This window comes from Siniperca chuatsi, linkage group LG14 (genome assembly GCF_020085105.1).
Source record: "Siniperca chuatsi isolate FFG_IHB_CAS linkage group LG14, ASM2008510v1, whole genome shotgun sequence".
Classification (NCBI taxonomy): domain Eukaryota; kingdom Metazoa; phylum Chordata; class Actinopteri; order Centrarchiformes; family Sinipercidae; genus Siniperca; species Siniperca chuatsi.
The window spans coordinates 8,232,624-8,246,316 of NC_058055.1; the positions used below are offsets into that span (position 1 = coordinate 8,232,624).

At 40.3% G+C, this 13,693-nt stretch overlaps 2 protein-coding genes across 8 annotated transcripts in view; one reads left to right on the plus strand and one right to left on the minus strand.

Annotated features, from left to right (window-relative positions):
- Positions 1-6,617, minus strand: part of kdm6bb (lysine (K)-specific demethylase 6B, b) — a 23,252-nt gene extending 16,635 nt beyond the window's left edge. For 2 of the 4 annotated variants that reach the window (XR_006380597.1, XM_044221156.1), the window contains exons 1-3: positions 6,429-6,617; positions 4,157-4,292; positions 909-1,032 (exon numbers count right to left, since the gene is read on the minus strand). Coding sequence is in view for 3 of the 4 variants with exons in the window: in XM_044221156.1 (XP_044077091.1) it covers positions 909-1,027 (119 nt within the window). In the remaining variant the exon portion in view is untranslated. Of the gene's footprint in view, positions 1-908; positions 1,033-1,677; positions 1,718-4,156; positions 4,293-6,428 lie in introns of all 4 variants that reach the window. The other 2 variants (XM_044221157.1, XM_044221158.1) reach the window with 2 other exon arrangements.
- Positions 1,776-13,036, plus strand: LOC122887714 (endonuclease domain-containing 1 protein). Of its 4 annotated transcripts, none has more exons than XM_044221162.1 (3): positions 1,776-2,301; positions 11,429-11,769; positions 12,006-13,036. In XM_044221162.1, the coding sequence occupies exons 2-3, from the start codon at positions 11,467-11,469 to the stop codon at positions 12,612-12,614; spliced, it is 912 nt and encodes a 303-aa protein (XP_044077097.1). In that variant the 5' UTR covers positions 1,776-2,301; positions 11,429-11,466; the 3' UTR covers positions 12,615-13,036. The 4 variants fall into 4 exon arrangements, with proteins under 4 accessions (XP_044077097.1, XP_044077098.1, XP_044077100.1 ...); XM_044221163.1 differs by lacking the exon at positions 1,776-2,301 and adding an exon at positions 4,383-4,557; XM_044221165.1 differs by lacking the exon at positions 1,776-2,301 and adding an exon at positions 7,569-7,584.
- Positions 13,037-13,693: the final 657 nt, after the last annotated feature.

A 13,693-nucleotide genomic window follows, 5' to 3' on the forward strand; every position in this document is an offset into this window, starting at 1 on the left:
AATAATTGATATTTGTTCATTTTCTACATGAAGACATGCATATTGAAATCTTTATTTTCACCATGAAAGGAGAATTGTGGAACTGTTTCTCAGCTGATCTGGATTACATTTTGATACATTTTACCAACCTTGAAGTAATAAAATTAGTTATTGTTTATAGTTTAGTGTTTTTGTCTCTTTGGGAGTCACACCTCTTTATAAGAGTCACAACTGTTACTATTGCCAAAATGACAACCAGATAGTTACAGATACAATCACATTAATCAGAGCCAGCTTCAACTGCTGCAGCTGTAGAGTCAGATTGAGGCTTCTCTCAGCTGCAGTTGAAGGTTTAGTTTCATTCACCAGAGTCCTGCTTGTTTAAACTGCAGATGGGCTCATGCTCACAGCTGCAGCTGAAGTAAGAGCTTTTCATGAATATGCTCATCACAGTTTCAGTTAATCAGTCAGTCCCTTAAAGTGGTGCTTATCTTGAATCAACCCAGGGAACAAAGGCTGGAGTCCCACCTGCTGAAATGACCCATGTTGGGGAAGTTCAAGCCTCAAGTTGTTCCACTATCTACTCCCACTGAGTTTCAGTTCTTTTCAGGAAGGTTTCAGCCATTTTTTCTCTTGGTACCAGCGGCATTTTTATTATATGTGCTTTCTTAACTGTTACATCTAACAATGTCACATTTGACTACAATGAAGGTTACTGTAGTCTTACTGGAAGTCTTGATTGGGGTTCACAATGTATGATCAGTTAAGAAATGAGAAAAAAACTATACTATTGTACAGTAAATACATAAGAGGCTATATCTACTGCGTCTGAATTAGTATGTGTGCCCGTGAGAATGGACTACAGTCCTTTTAGAAATACACTGTAGAAACAAGTGTGTGTGAGTGTTGTGATGGTGTTGCTTTCACACCTTTGTGTGTGGCTCCAGGGGCGACTGTTTACCGGAGCCCATTGTCCTCTGTTAGGTCCTCCAGCTGGATAGGAGCCCCATGTGTTACGGCCAGAGTACAGCTCTGCTGGGTGATACATGCAGCCTGAAACACAGATGTTGTTTAATGTGTATGGTGTTCAGATTTTGAATAAATACATGAACAAATATCTACATCTAATTTATAGAACGTATGACTACATAGAATACAATTTGGAAGTGCTGCCAATTTTAACCAATAAGATCTTAGCTTACACAACGACAATGTCCACCACTCTGGATTTTACACTCATTTTAATTTGTGAGTAATTCATACACAATATATGAAAAAATTAAGAGAAGCTTTAGTCCCTTGATGGTTATTCAGAAGACTGCTTTACTCACTGATTGATTATTTGAAAAGGCCTACAGGAAGGGCCCTGTAATCAAGTAAAGTAAAATCCAGTTACCCAGCAGGTGAACACATTATCTATGTGCATTACTGCATCTTCAGCATTCTACTATCTGTGACATTTGCAGTAACTGCTGAGCTTTGTTTTCACACACAGTATTGTTGACAATACCTTCACATAATTGCTTAATTGGACACTCAGTGCCTTTGCAGTACTGCACTGCAAAACTTGAATGTAGTAAGTACTACTGTGATACTATAAAGTGCTACATGTTTGGATGTAAACAGCCATACACACACACACACACACACACACACACACGCAGAGTACAGAGACATAAACAAATGTTCTGTGGTTACCAGTCTTGGCCTGTGTTTGTCAGGGCACTCCACTTCACACCTGAGAGCAAAAAACAGACTGTGGACTAGACACATGGTTGAGAGATACAATCTGTATATGACTAGAGAGAGAGAAACATGTATTTCTAAAGTGTTGTTTTGTGCATCTTTGGTAGATTTTATTTCCTCATGCTGTATTTTCTGCTGCACTGTATCTGTTCAGCGGTCATGTCATCCCTCAGCCAGAGCTGCATTGTGCATTCAGCCTCTCTTTAGTCACTGCTACCCAGCAGCCACCACAACCAGTGGCCATCCAATAACAGAAAAAAACATGGCACTAGGATGAAGGCAACCTCATTTTAAGAACAAAGCAAAGAGAGAAAAGCAGAGAAGAAAACAGGGTGTGCTGCTGTGGTGTTTTTCTCACCGTACAGTATAAGCCCTCATTCTTTATTTCTCTCACAGAACTGATGGTGAATGTGTTTCAAATCAACGGCACCCATCTTCCATTCAATCTCACTGTTCATCATCAGCTGCTAGTTCAGGAAATCGATGCTTCTTCTTTTCATTTGCTTCAAGTACACCAACTTCCAGAAGCACAGTGAGCTCTGTAGCTGCCTGCTGAGTACTGAACCACTATACCAGGTCAGGTGTTTGGCTTTCAAATTGATGACTTACTGTCTGATTATAATTTTTAATCCTTCACCTCCTCTGCCTATTCTGCATATTTTAATTTTGATTGTTGTTTTCCTATGCTATAAATAGAATTGTTGCATACAGTCGTCTCTTTTACCATGGACAGTAAAGATCTCTTACTGTCTCTATTGCTGCTGCCAAACACTTCAACACTTAGTATATTGCGCTGAAGTGTGTATACCTTGTAAAGATCAACTTTGCATGCTGAAGAGAGCATTGCTATACTGGTGATAGCTTGCACCTCTATATGCATTCATTTCCCACAGCTATGTATAAATAGTACGAACAACTGCTGTGCAACATTTTACCACTTCCTTAGTGGTACATTTTTTTGTACTTTTGTTTCATACAGGTTTGTTTGTGGTAAGACTGTTGCATCTGTGCTATAATAACCTTTCTGTGAGTGCTGAATGAGCTAAGTGAGCTGCCTCTTCAAGAGTCCATTTCCAACCAGTTGCTAGAGCAACTGAAGCCAGACAGTTCTTACTGCTGTGGCTTTAGGCTTTTTAGAGTCAACTGCATTTAGATTTATTTTTAGAGTAGAAAGAGGACACAAAAGGCCTTTATATACATACAATGTTATACTGCTCAAATACAGTAAAATAAGACTGCATGCCTTTATCCTAACATACAGCACTGTACTATATACCATCAGTTGCTACATAGAGCTGCATAATAGACACAGCATGTCTGGTTATATCCACTATAATCCTCACATCACCTCCTGTTCCACTAAAATCTGCTCTTTGAGAGACCAGCTTTCTGAGCTTCTACGAATCTCTGTTAATGCTGAAATAACCTCTTCATCAATTGCTTTAAAGCTTTCTTTGCTTGGGATCTTGGGTTGTATGACTTCATTGTCAGACTTGCCTGTTTGACTTGTGTCCGAGAATGGCAACTTATTTTAGTGTCACATCACTGGAAATCCTGAATTGTGATAGAAATTCACTGTGTGCTTAATTCATGCCAACAACTTGTAAACTGTGTTTCTCAGTTTGTGCGGTGTCATTCACAGTGTTGCAATTTCCCTGTTTCTTTGACAAGACACCTTACCATGCTTTTAACCCTGAGCTTGCTAGTATTTGAGCAATATTACACAGACAGCATCTGTTGTAGACCCTCCTTGTTGCACACTGGTACACACTTTTGTTACAATGTTGTAGTGGGAGCTGTCAGTCAACAGCTGCATAAAATTGACTCTTCACAACAATGGCTCGGTGCTTCCAATATTAAACCCATCTGTGCAGGGTTATTTCCAGACATCTGCAAATTTTTTCCACAGCCAAATGATGTCATGTGCAAAATGAGTTAAGTTGCTGTTAGGTAAACTCTCAAAAGAATGTGCAATGCAAACAGTACAGTATAGCAGTGTATTGTGTTAAATGTCAGCTGTATAAAATTAGGGCATTACTTCTAAGACATTACAATTCTGTTCCTGACTTGTAAAGTGAACTATTTGTGCACAAATTATGCTTTACAAATAAAATCTTTAATTCGTTATGCTGGTGCTTGATTAGTTGACACCTACTGGTAGGTTAAACCTGCTGTCTGCACCCCTCAGTCTGCTTCCTCCCTCCCTCTGGTCACCAAGGAAACCCTGGTCCTCTTTCTGTCACCACAGAGGGATAGCCATGCATCCATTCATGTCTCCTCTGAAACCCCCTTTTGGCTGTCTAACCAATTTCACCACACTAATCCTGATTGCTAAGTGTAAATTGGAGACATTTATTTGAAACCTAACAACTTGTGTCTGTGTGTGTGTGTGTGTGTGCATGTGCATTTGCATCCCTATAACCAGTCTTACCTTGCAATGAGTACTGAGAGAAAAGGGGGAGACAGACTCTGGTCTAAATTCGATGATTCTGTCAGTCAGGAATAGCAAGACAGCAGGCCTGTGCAGTCCAGGATCCCTTTAAATAGACATGCTCAGCCTCCACTAGCTGGCACACACACACAGAGACACACAGAGTGGAGAGAGTGAGGAAATACCATAGTCAGTTGGTGCACAGATGTACAAGACAGGAAGGTTTTATTGTTTCAAATCAAGGGCAGTATCTCTCCTCCATCCCTTGTCTCATATTTCCTGCAACATATGCTTTCACACACATTTGCACTGTTGCAATCCTGGACCTCTCCAGACAAAGAAAGAGAATGAAATGAGATGTAGGAAAGAAGAAGAATGGGTCAGTAACCTCTGACAGGCTGGTAAGCATTCTTTTCTCCTGTCTTTCCTCTTTGTGGCCCTGCCCCATTGCCTTTGCTATCTTCGCTACTTGTTTCAACAAGGCTCCTTTTCTTTCTTGATACCCAATATCCCAGCCTCTTCCTTTCCCTTTCAGGCTATGTGTATGGCTCTGCCTATGCCTCACCCTCCCTTTTCTCTGCACGCTGTGTCCTTGTATCCCTGGCAACCGATGATATCATTTAGTCCAGAGCTGGGAGCAAGGCCTCAAGCAAGGAGGGGAGTGTTAGCGTGCGTGTGTGTGTGTGATTTTGACATGGAGAGGGGGGGGGAGAGAAGGTCCATAGGATTTAATGTATACTTCCACATTTCTATCTTTTCTCTTTAACTCTACTCACATGCAACCTTTATACAGCTGAATAAAAAATATTCATTGTGTAGAGAAGAGCTGCCGCAGTTGTGCAAACACACTCCAATTTGTGTCCTCATTTGGACAAATCAACAGTCTGTCACATGCTTCAATATGTCACACTATCTGGAACTGCTTGCTAGCTGCAGTGAACCACTGCAGATCTCTTGCTGAGGCTTTATGTGTGCATGTGTGTGTAACCAGCAAGGATACTGATCCTATACCATAAAAGGAAGGATGTGCTGCACCGGAACAGGCCTGTCTCTGGTGGCTCTTAAGCTAGCTAACACAAGGAGCAGAGACATGAAGAGAACAGATGGAGGGGAAGCAAGAAGCGACAATGTACAGATGGACAGAACCTGGACACATGTATGATTTTATTGGATTCAGGCCTGAAATAGCATCGCGATCACAGAGAATGAGCGTACAGTATGAGCCGAATATCAATCACATTTCTAAAAATAACATCCCTGCAGCCCCACTTCCCTCTGCTATATCCCCTTCTGCCTTTCTAGCAGCTTCTCCCAGTGTATGCTCCATAAAGCACAGCCCTCTGAGGGGTACTGGAATGTACCAAGGCAAGGTCAAGAACAAGAAAGAGGGGTGTCTTTTGCAAACAATGCAAAATGTACAGTTTTTCATGAACAAAGACAATGAAGCAGGTTAACAGGTTCGAAGAAGGCACTGGAAGCACGTGTGTGTGTGTGCGCACGCGTCAGACAGCTGGCTTGTGTGCGGAATGGTAACCTAGAATTGCACGTCCAGGTGGTTTACCTAAGCTGGCAATCATATTAACTGAAAGCATGCATTGGCTGCATGTTGTATGTGACAGTAACCCTAGATAACCTTTGTTCATTCTATTTTAAACAACTGAAAAATGAGTGTCTGAGTAAATTATTTTATAAAAACACAACAAAGACAAAAGGTCTCTGTGCAAGATGTGTTTAACAGACTGAGCTGAACTTTCAGTGGAGCCAAGTACTGTGAAGTGAAGATTAATTATCACACTTGGCCACACTATAGCTTCTTTCTACAGTACACCTCCCACAAACACACACACACAGACACACAGGCTGATATTCAACAGTTACACGTTCCACAGAGCACAAATGTAACCACAACACAAGTGTAACCGCATCAGTTCCCCTTCACTGCATTCATCATTTCACATTTCTGCTCTTGCCCTGTGTGTCTCCATGTGAGTATTGCATGTGTGCATGTTTGTGTGTGTGTGTGTGTGTGTGAGCTTCATGCATGAATGTGCAGCACAGTCTGCAGACACACACTGCAGTATGTTCAGCCAAGACAGATCGTTCAGAACAATGACACACAGAAAATACACAAAAATCAACAAATGGAGACAAACAGAAAAGAAGCAGAAATGCAAGCTCACACTTCTTCCACACTGCACAATGCATGCAGTACAATTACATTCAGCCATAAGCAAATAGCACATCAAGCTGCACCTCTGTAGTCCTCTTTTACCTCTTTTATTGGCTTTGTTCTGTTTGGTCCACACGCCCCACTGCTCCCCTTTTCCTCTCTTTCACTCCTCGCCACCTTGTCTCACCCGATCCTCTCTCCTCTGTCTCCTTTCTTCCCCTCTCCTCCTCCTCTTCCTGTTTCCACTCCACTCTCTGATGCCGGGGCTCTCATAGCAGACCGATCCATGTACAGAGACCGGCAAGGCGGGCCAACAAGCTGCCAATCACAAGACATGAGCCAATGAGAAGGGAGAATCTTTTATCTATGACATTTTGCAGTGAGCCGGCAGGAGGAGGGGAAACACAGCAGACAGAGGCATGGAGGGGGTCTTTATTTCCTTCTTGTGTGTGTGTGTGTGTGTGTGTGTGTGTGTGTTTGTGTGTGTGTATATCAATGTACACACAGAGTAAGTGAGAGCTGTAAAAGAATCTTCTCCTACTGATACATGTTACCCCCCCAATATCTCTGCAAGTGTGTGACACTCATTTTACGTTGAATGCAAGATTATTTGGCTTTACACACACATATCTGTGCAAAAATATACATGCACATTATCATGCTGCCAACATTATTCTGTTCACTGTTACAGCAGTGTGACATTTCCTGTCTCCTCGCTACCACTTATTTTCAAATCCTCAGAAAACAGGAAATTTAAAGATTTAATTAAAGAAGAAAGATGTCATAGAATCCCAATACACACCACTGTGTTGGTGTGGGGAAGTGCACAGGTTTCTCCCATGTTTGTGGCTCTTAGTGGAGCTGAATACCCAGGTATCTTTTGGATGAATTGGGAAGTGAGGCAGAGGGAAATGGTGACGGGGGGGCTGCTGGCTGAGCTCAAATGTCAAGTGACAGGATAACCGGGGGAGGTGGGGCTACAGCTCAGGGTTCATGAGGGAGGGTCTAGTCTTTGTGGCTCACAAATGCAAAACCACCACTCACTCCTCTGCTCATTTCACTCATCATCAGCGCCCAGTGGAATACATGCAGCGCTGTCGGTCCTGAGTGCACAGTGAGAGGAGCCAGACTGTGAGAGTGAAATGGTGGAAGCAGATTGCTGAGTTTTTTTTTTTTTTTTTTTTTTTTTTTACTTCTGAAGTGCCTTAGCAACAGCTCCAGATCAGCCCACATTCTATTGGTTGATGCCCAACCCCATGTGGGTATTTGGACCAATCAGCAGGTTCTGGTGCAGAAGTAAGAAGGGACAGCTTCATAGGCCAGAATATCTGCTAAATTGAGCCCCCTGGTGGCTCAGTGAAGGCCTAGAAACTGTATCCTGCATAGGGAGCATCTGTTCTGTCTCGACAGTTCCTATCAAAAAACAAAAAGCTGTCATGCTTGGGTTCTCATGATACAGTAATGATACAGCAAATGCTTTACAATGTCGGTAATATATAAATATCATACTAATGTGGATTTAAGTTATATTATTAAACACTAGTTTAAAGTCACAACAGTGACAGTAATTAACAAACGTGTTAACCCATTTTTTTTAACTAATAACTAATATTCTGACAAAATCCTATGGTAAACTAAATGACACAAGAAAAGAACAAAGACGAAAGGAAAAAGTTAAGAAAGGAAAGGGAAACAGACCAGCCCAAAAATTGGAAGATACGATTTAGTCGATTTTATATTCAAATCCATGAAATTATTCATGTTGAGTACGAGAAACATAGATCTGTATTATAATTTTCAAAACTGAAATACATTAATTTACATATCAGAACATTTTTGTATATTATATATGTATGTAATATTGTATAATCCCCAGTGTACAGCCTAACGACTGTCTGTCAATGTAGAGTATCTATCTCATCAAGCATTCAAATCTTAAACAAATTGGATTTAATGCTTAACTCACATCAGTGGTTTTTTTTATTTTACAATGACAATTATACTGTTTGTTACACTTTTCAGTCTTACAAACGCAGCTGTGTCGTTGGATTAAATTTTTTTTTTTTTAAATGTTTTTATGCATTTATCATCACGGAACAGGGAATGGGAACAAGCAACAAACAAGCCTACACTGCCCCCAAGTGGGCAATATATATTATTGCATGACGACGTCCTGGGTTTTATGAACGTGCAGAACATGAAGTAGACCTGCCAGAAACATTCAAATGTTTTGTTAAGTGCAGTGTTAAGTAGAGTGGGTGCTAAAAATACAGCAGAATGGGTAAAATATTTTTAAAGTATGCATTACATTAAATTGTCATACTACATTTATTATATATTTTAAAATCACTGCATACTATGTGGCTCCCAGTACCAGAATCAATCATTACTTTCTTAAATTTGTCATACTTATGACACTTATGTCTAATGTCCTTATTCCAGGTCAGCCAGACGCATCTTTCAACTGACATGTCTTTAAATTTTACTCTGACTGACCACATTTCCAAGCCAGTCTAAGGAACACGGATTTTAATTTATTAGAATTATGTCTGTAAGGGACTTGAGAATCACAGAGATTTAGTTGAAGTCTTTAATCCGCCCCAAGAAACAAGCAAATAAACAGACCAGACGATGAGATGATTCTTGTCACATATCTGAGAATCATAAAAGCCACCCCAAAGTGCTGCCCCCATGACTCACATTGAGAATGACTGTTTAGTAAACTGAAATCTGTTGCATGGACAGTCATGGCCAGCAGTTACATTTTCTATTGAAGAACTGATAAGATTTAACTCAACGACAGTAAAGTGCTTTCCCTCTTCTCCTGAGGATGAAGCAGCAGAAAGCAGCTGAGCTGGGTCTGAATTTATAATTCTAATTGGTAAAAATGCTGACAGCTGAAAAATGTCTGTTCACATAACTGCATCATCAGCCCCAGCTACATAAGTTATGATTGTCATAACTCAAGATTAGATCAGAGAGGCAAGCTGGTCCCTCGATGAATAACAACAGTCAGTCGCTCAAATTGACTTATTAGGGCAGTGAAGGATTGTTGCTTCAGCTAATCTGACAAACAGTTTCCATTTGCATAAAACAGACTTGAGAAGAGGGCAGCATAGGACAGCACCAGAAACTCCAGCCATTGATATGAAGCGCATTTTATTTCCTTTACATTCCAGACATTTAGATCAGTGGTTTCCAATCTTTTTTGTCAGACGTACCCTCACATTACTCCATTACTTTCAGCTATTTCAACCATTTCTCCATTGCTTTTAGATATCTATTTCAACTGTTCAGTTTTAGCTATTACCACCATTTATCCATTACTTTGGCTATTTCAGCCATTCATCCACCACTTTTAGCTAAGTGTTTCAACTTCTCTGCTTGCATGCTAACTAGTTTTCATGCACTTCAGGGTGTACAGGTACAGCTGAAACATTTTTTAATCAAATAATAATTTATGTTGTTTACTCACTATTACTTGAGCTAATCCACAATCTTTCCACATACCCCCTAGCAAGTGCAGAAGAATCACCTAGGGTACGGGTAACCCTGGTTGGGAATCACTCATTAAGATGCTAATCTTCTTCAGGGCATGTGTAATGAGATCAAGGACACTGACAGGACATGTGGTTGATGAGTGGATCAATCCGCGACCCTTCTGTTATAGGATGGTGAATGCAACCACCAAGCCACATGACACTTGCAAAATCAAGAAAACATACACGTGTCCCTTGCAGTACTGGGGAGAGAATATCTATCAAAAAGTGGCAGTAAATGTGTTAGAATAAAAACAAAGACTTTACATAATGTGTCCAAGCTGTTTTGAAGGACTAAGGATAAAAAAACTCTGGAAACAGGAAGAGAGTTTCAGATGGAGTAATTGCTCTGTACACACTGAGCTGCCAAAATGGGTGCTTGACCTATTGAACCATTTGCTATGAAATACTCATTCTACTTCATAGCACATTAAGTTGCTTCACTTTCTATGGAGTACTGGGTTACTTTCTTATTTTGCTTCTTCATGTTCATCATTATCTTCACAATTGGTGTATATACTATTCTTGCTCTTGATTGGCTTGTTAAATAAAACACTAACACCTTCATTTCAGTTGGATCTCTTTTCCCTCCTGCTCTAAATAAACCTCACCAGTACAAAAGCATATAAAACATGAATTATCTCTGATCACTGGTAACTGTCTACTTATTCTGTTATATTTCAAGTTTAACTATTGTCTTTTATTATGTAATAGCAGTCTTGAGCGGGCATTTATGCACAGACCTTGACTTGAAACTGTCCAGTGCATGTACACTCTTTGTCGCTGTGTCGTAGTTAAACCTTTATGATTAATCTCTCTTTTGCCCAGTGGCTTATCCACCATTCACACAGAGTAGCATAGTACCTCTGAACCACACTGGTCACTGTAGGCCTTTTGTTCATCACTGAGACAGATTGGACAGTTTTGCATTTTACCATTACATTGATAGCACGTCTCTGAATATCCCATTTCAGTGTCTTGTGAGTCATCACCGCACTCAGCAGAATTCAGGTTTCTATGAGAGTGAATTTCACTTATAGCTAAAAAAAGATGTCTTCCTCTGAAGCAGGAAACTAATATGCTCATGTCACTGGAAGAAAAAGGATCTTGCAAGGTCAAAATGTTTTTGCAAGGGCAAGATATTCTGAAAGGTAGTTTTGGGGTTTTACATTGTGTGCCAAATGGAAGCTTCACAAGTGTAGCGATTGCTGTTCAGAATAAGAGTGTCGGTTATGAATATGTAGAATAATGACATGATTAAAAATGTTATACCATAACACATACAGCACTGCACCCCTGCAGGCGTCAATGATCCAGTATCTAACCTCATTAAGAACTCACAGGGACAAACCTGACAATATAATTAATAATATTCAAGAGAACAAACACATCTTTTTTATTCAATATTATTTTAAAATTGCACATTTGAGCAATGCAATGACCTGCACATCCACGCCCACGTGTCAGGCGGCCTTGTCTTTTGGTCACACTCTACTTGCTTTGCATATCAGCTTTGTGACATTTAAATTATAACTGCAAACATTTTCTGTCATTGTTTTGCAGAAGCTACAGTAGGACACACCGAGGAGACGCTTGTGACCATGACTCCGTTAGCACCTTTAGTTTTTGCTCTTTTGATAATCTGTTTTTTGCCTCTAATGTCAGCAACGGTTGTTCAAGATTTTAATCACATAGAGAGATGCAAGGACTCCCTGTACATGGGGACACCGCCGCGGGGGATCACCAACACCAAACTGAAGAAGATCTGCCAACGTTACGCAGACAAACCTCGTTATGTGACCCTGTATGACCCCCAAAAGCGGATTCCAGTTTACTCAGCTTATACCTTCAAGAAAACAGAGGGAGACAGACGTGTGGACTACCCTTGGATGTATGAGCCACAGGTCAGAGACTTGTCTTTCAGTAATAGGTTAAGTTTGTTTTTCAAAAATGACAAAAACTTCATTCACAAAGAGTTTTTCATTCATTCATTTTCATTTTTAACCACTGTTTAAAAGCATCTTAAATAGGCAATAGAAGCAAGGGGAAACAATGAGGCCTCATAGGCAATACTGGCTTTGTATTATTTCCCAGCATATCCAAAAACGACTGTAAGTGCTCTGTGTCTGTGTCTCCCCAGCTGGCAGAAGTGGATGGAAATGGAAACATGCTGCCCTTCCCCACCGGTTACCTACACATGAAGTTTGAGGACAGCCAGGCAGTCCTGGATGACTACTCTGATGTGGTCCTGTATGAGAGAGGTCACCTGAACCCAGACCAGCACCAGTCCACCCCACACGACCGCGCTGCCACTTACACTCTGACCAATGTGGTCCCAGAGATACGGGAGTTCAACATCGGGCCTTGGCGCGAGTATGAGGAGCGGATCCGGGTCCGCCTCAACAACTTCTGTCGTGGCACGGCATACATCGTCACCGGAGTGACCACCAGAGGCAACATGATCCGTCGAAACAACCAGGACCGCGTGGCCATCCCTGAAGATGTGTGGTCCGCTTACTGCTGCACCGACTACGACCGCAACGCACCCCACGATGTTCGCATCCGCTTCCCGTCCTACGGAGCCTTCGCCAAAAACTCCAAAGAGGGCAACAGCGTTCACGAGCTGCCGGTCCAGGAACTTGAGATCTTTCTGAAAAATAATATGGATGTTGACCAGAACCTTCAGATCTTTTATGACAACTGCATCTCTCCCTCACCCCTTCCTCTTTACCTCCAACATACTATCTGAAAGCTCTTCCAGTTATCCCTTCTGTGTGCACGTGGGTTTCTACATTCTTTCAGGTTAACATGTATAATGGTAGACATTTGTGTTTTTTTGGCTCAAGGGTAATGAAAAAAAAAGTAACATTGTGGTAATTCTCTTTAATGTTCATTTAAAATGTCCCTTGCAGCTCAGTTATTGTTTGGAAAAAACAGGATTTATTTAAACAGGATTTTTAAAAACAGGATCTTAAAAAAGTTTAAAAAAGGAACTAAATTGTTCTTTCTTTAATTAGATTTTTTGATGAATGTTTTCGTTCATTATCTCTCCTCTTACAAAATATAATATAATAATAATAACATGAGAGCTACTTTGTGGTGAGAGGGATTATAATACTGATGTATGGGGCGTTATGCAAATTGGTTAATCTAATAAAATACCTTAATTTACTGGTCTGTATTGTGATTGTGTTACTTATCATATATACACTAAAACATTTTAATATGTAAACTAGTGAAACTTCACAAGGGGGCTTGAACACACTTATGTGCTAAGAGACTGAAAGACAGAGAAAAACAACCAGTCCTCATCTTTTACTAAAGCTGAGGTCCCCTGAAGTCATTTACCTTAAATTCTTGTAAGAAATGTAAATGTAAAGCTGTAGTAATATATTCCTCTCATCATACCTTTGAGCATATGTGAGTTTGAATGTTTGGTCAGTTATAAAAATTGGATTTGACTTTTATGGCTGTCTGATGGGTTTTAGTGTCTTTAATCATTTAGGTAATCTACTAGTAATAAAAGTCTTTTGAATATAATGAAATCCATGGACAGGCGCATACATTTGTTGTAAAGTTCTTTATATGTTTTCAATAAACCAACAGGATTTGAGAACCCTTACTTAGCATCTACATTTTATTATTTAAAAGACAGTGAAAATATTTGGGTATACAATGAAAAATTAAACATGTTCAAATATTAGACTACCTCTGTGAATATCATATCATATCATAAAGGCATAATTGACTTTTCATAATTTAAAAAGTGGTTTTGGTTTCATGTGATGCTGAAGATATCTTCTCTAAGTTTTTGAGAATGAAGTTTCT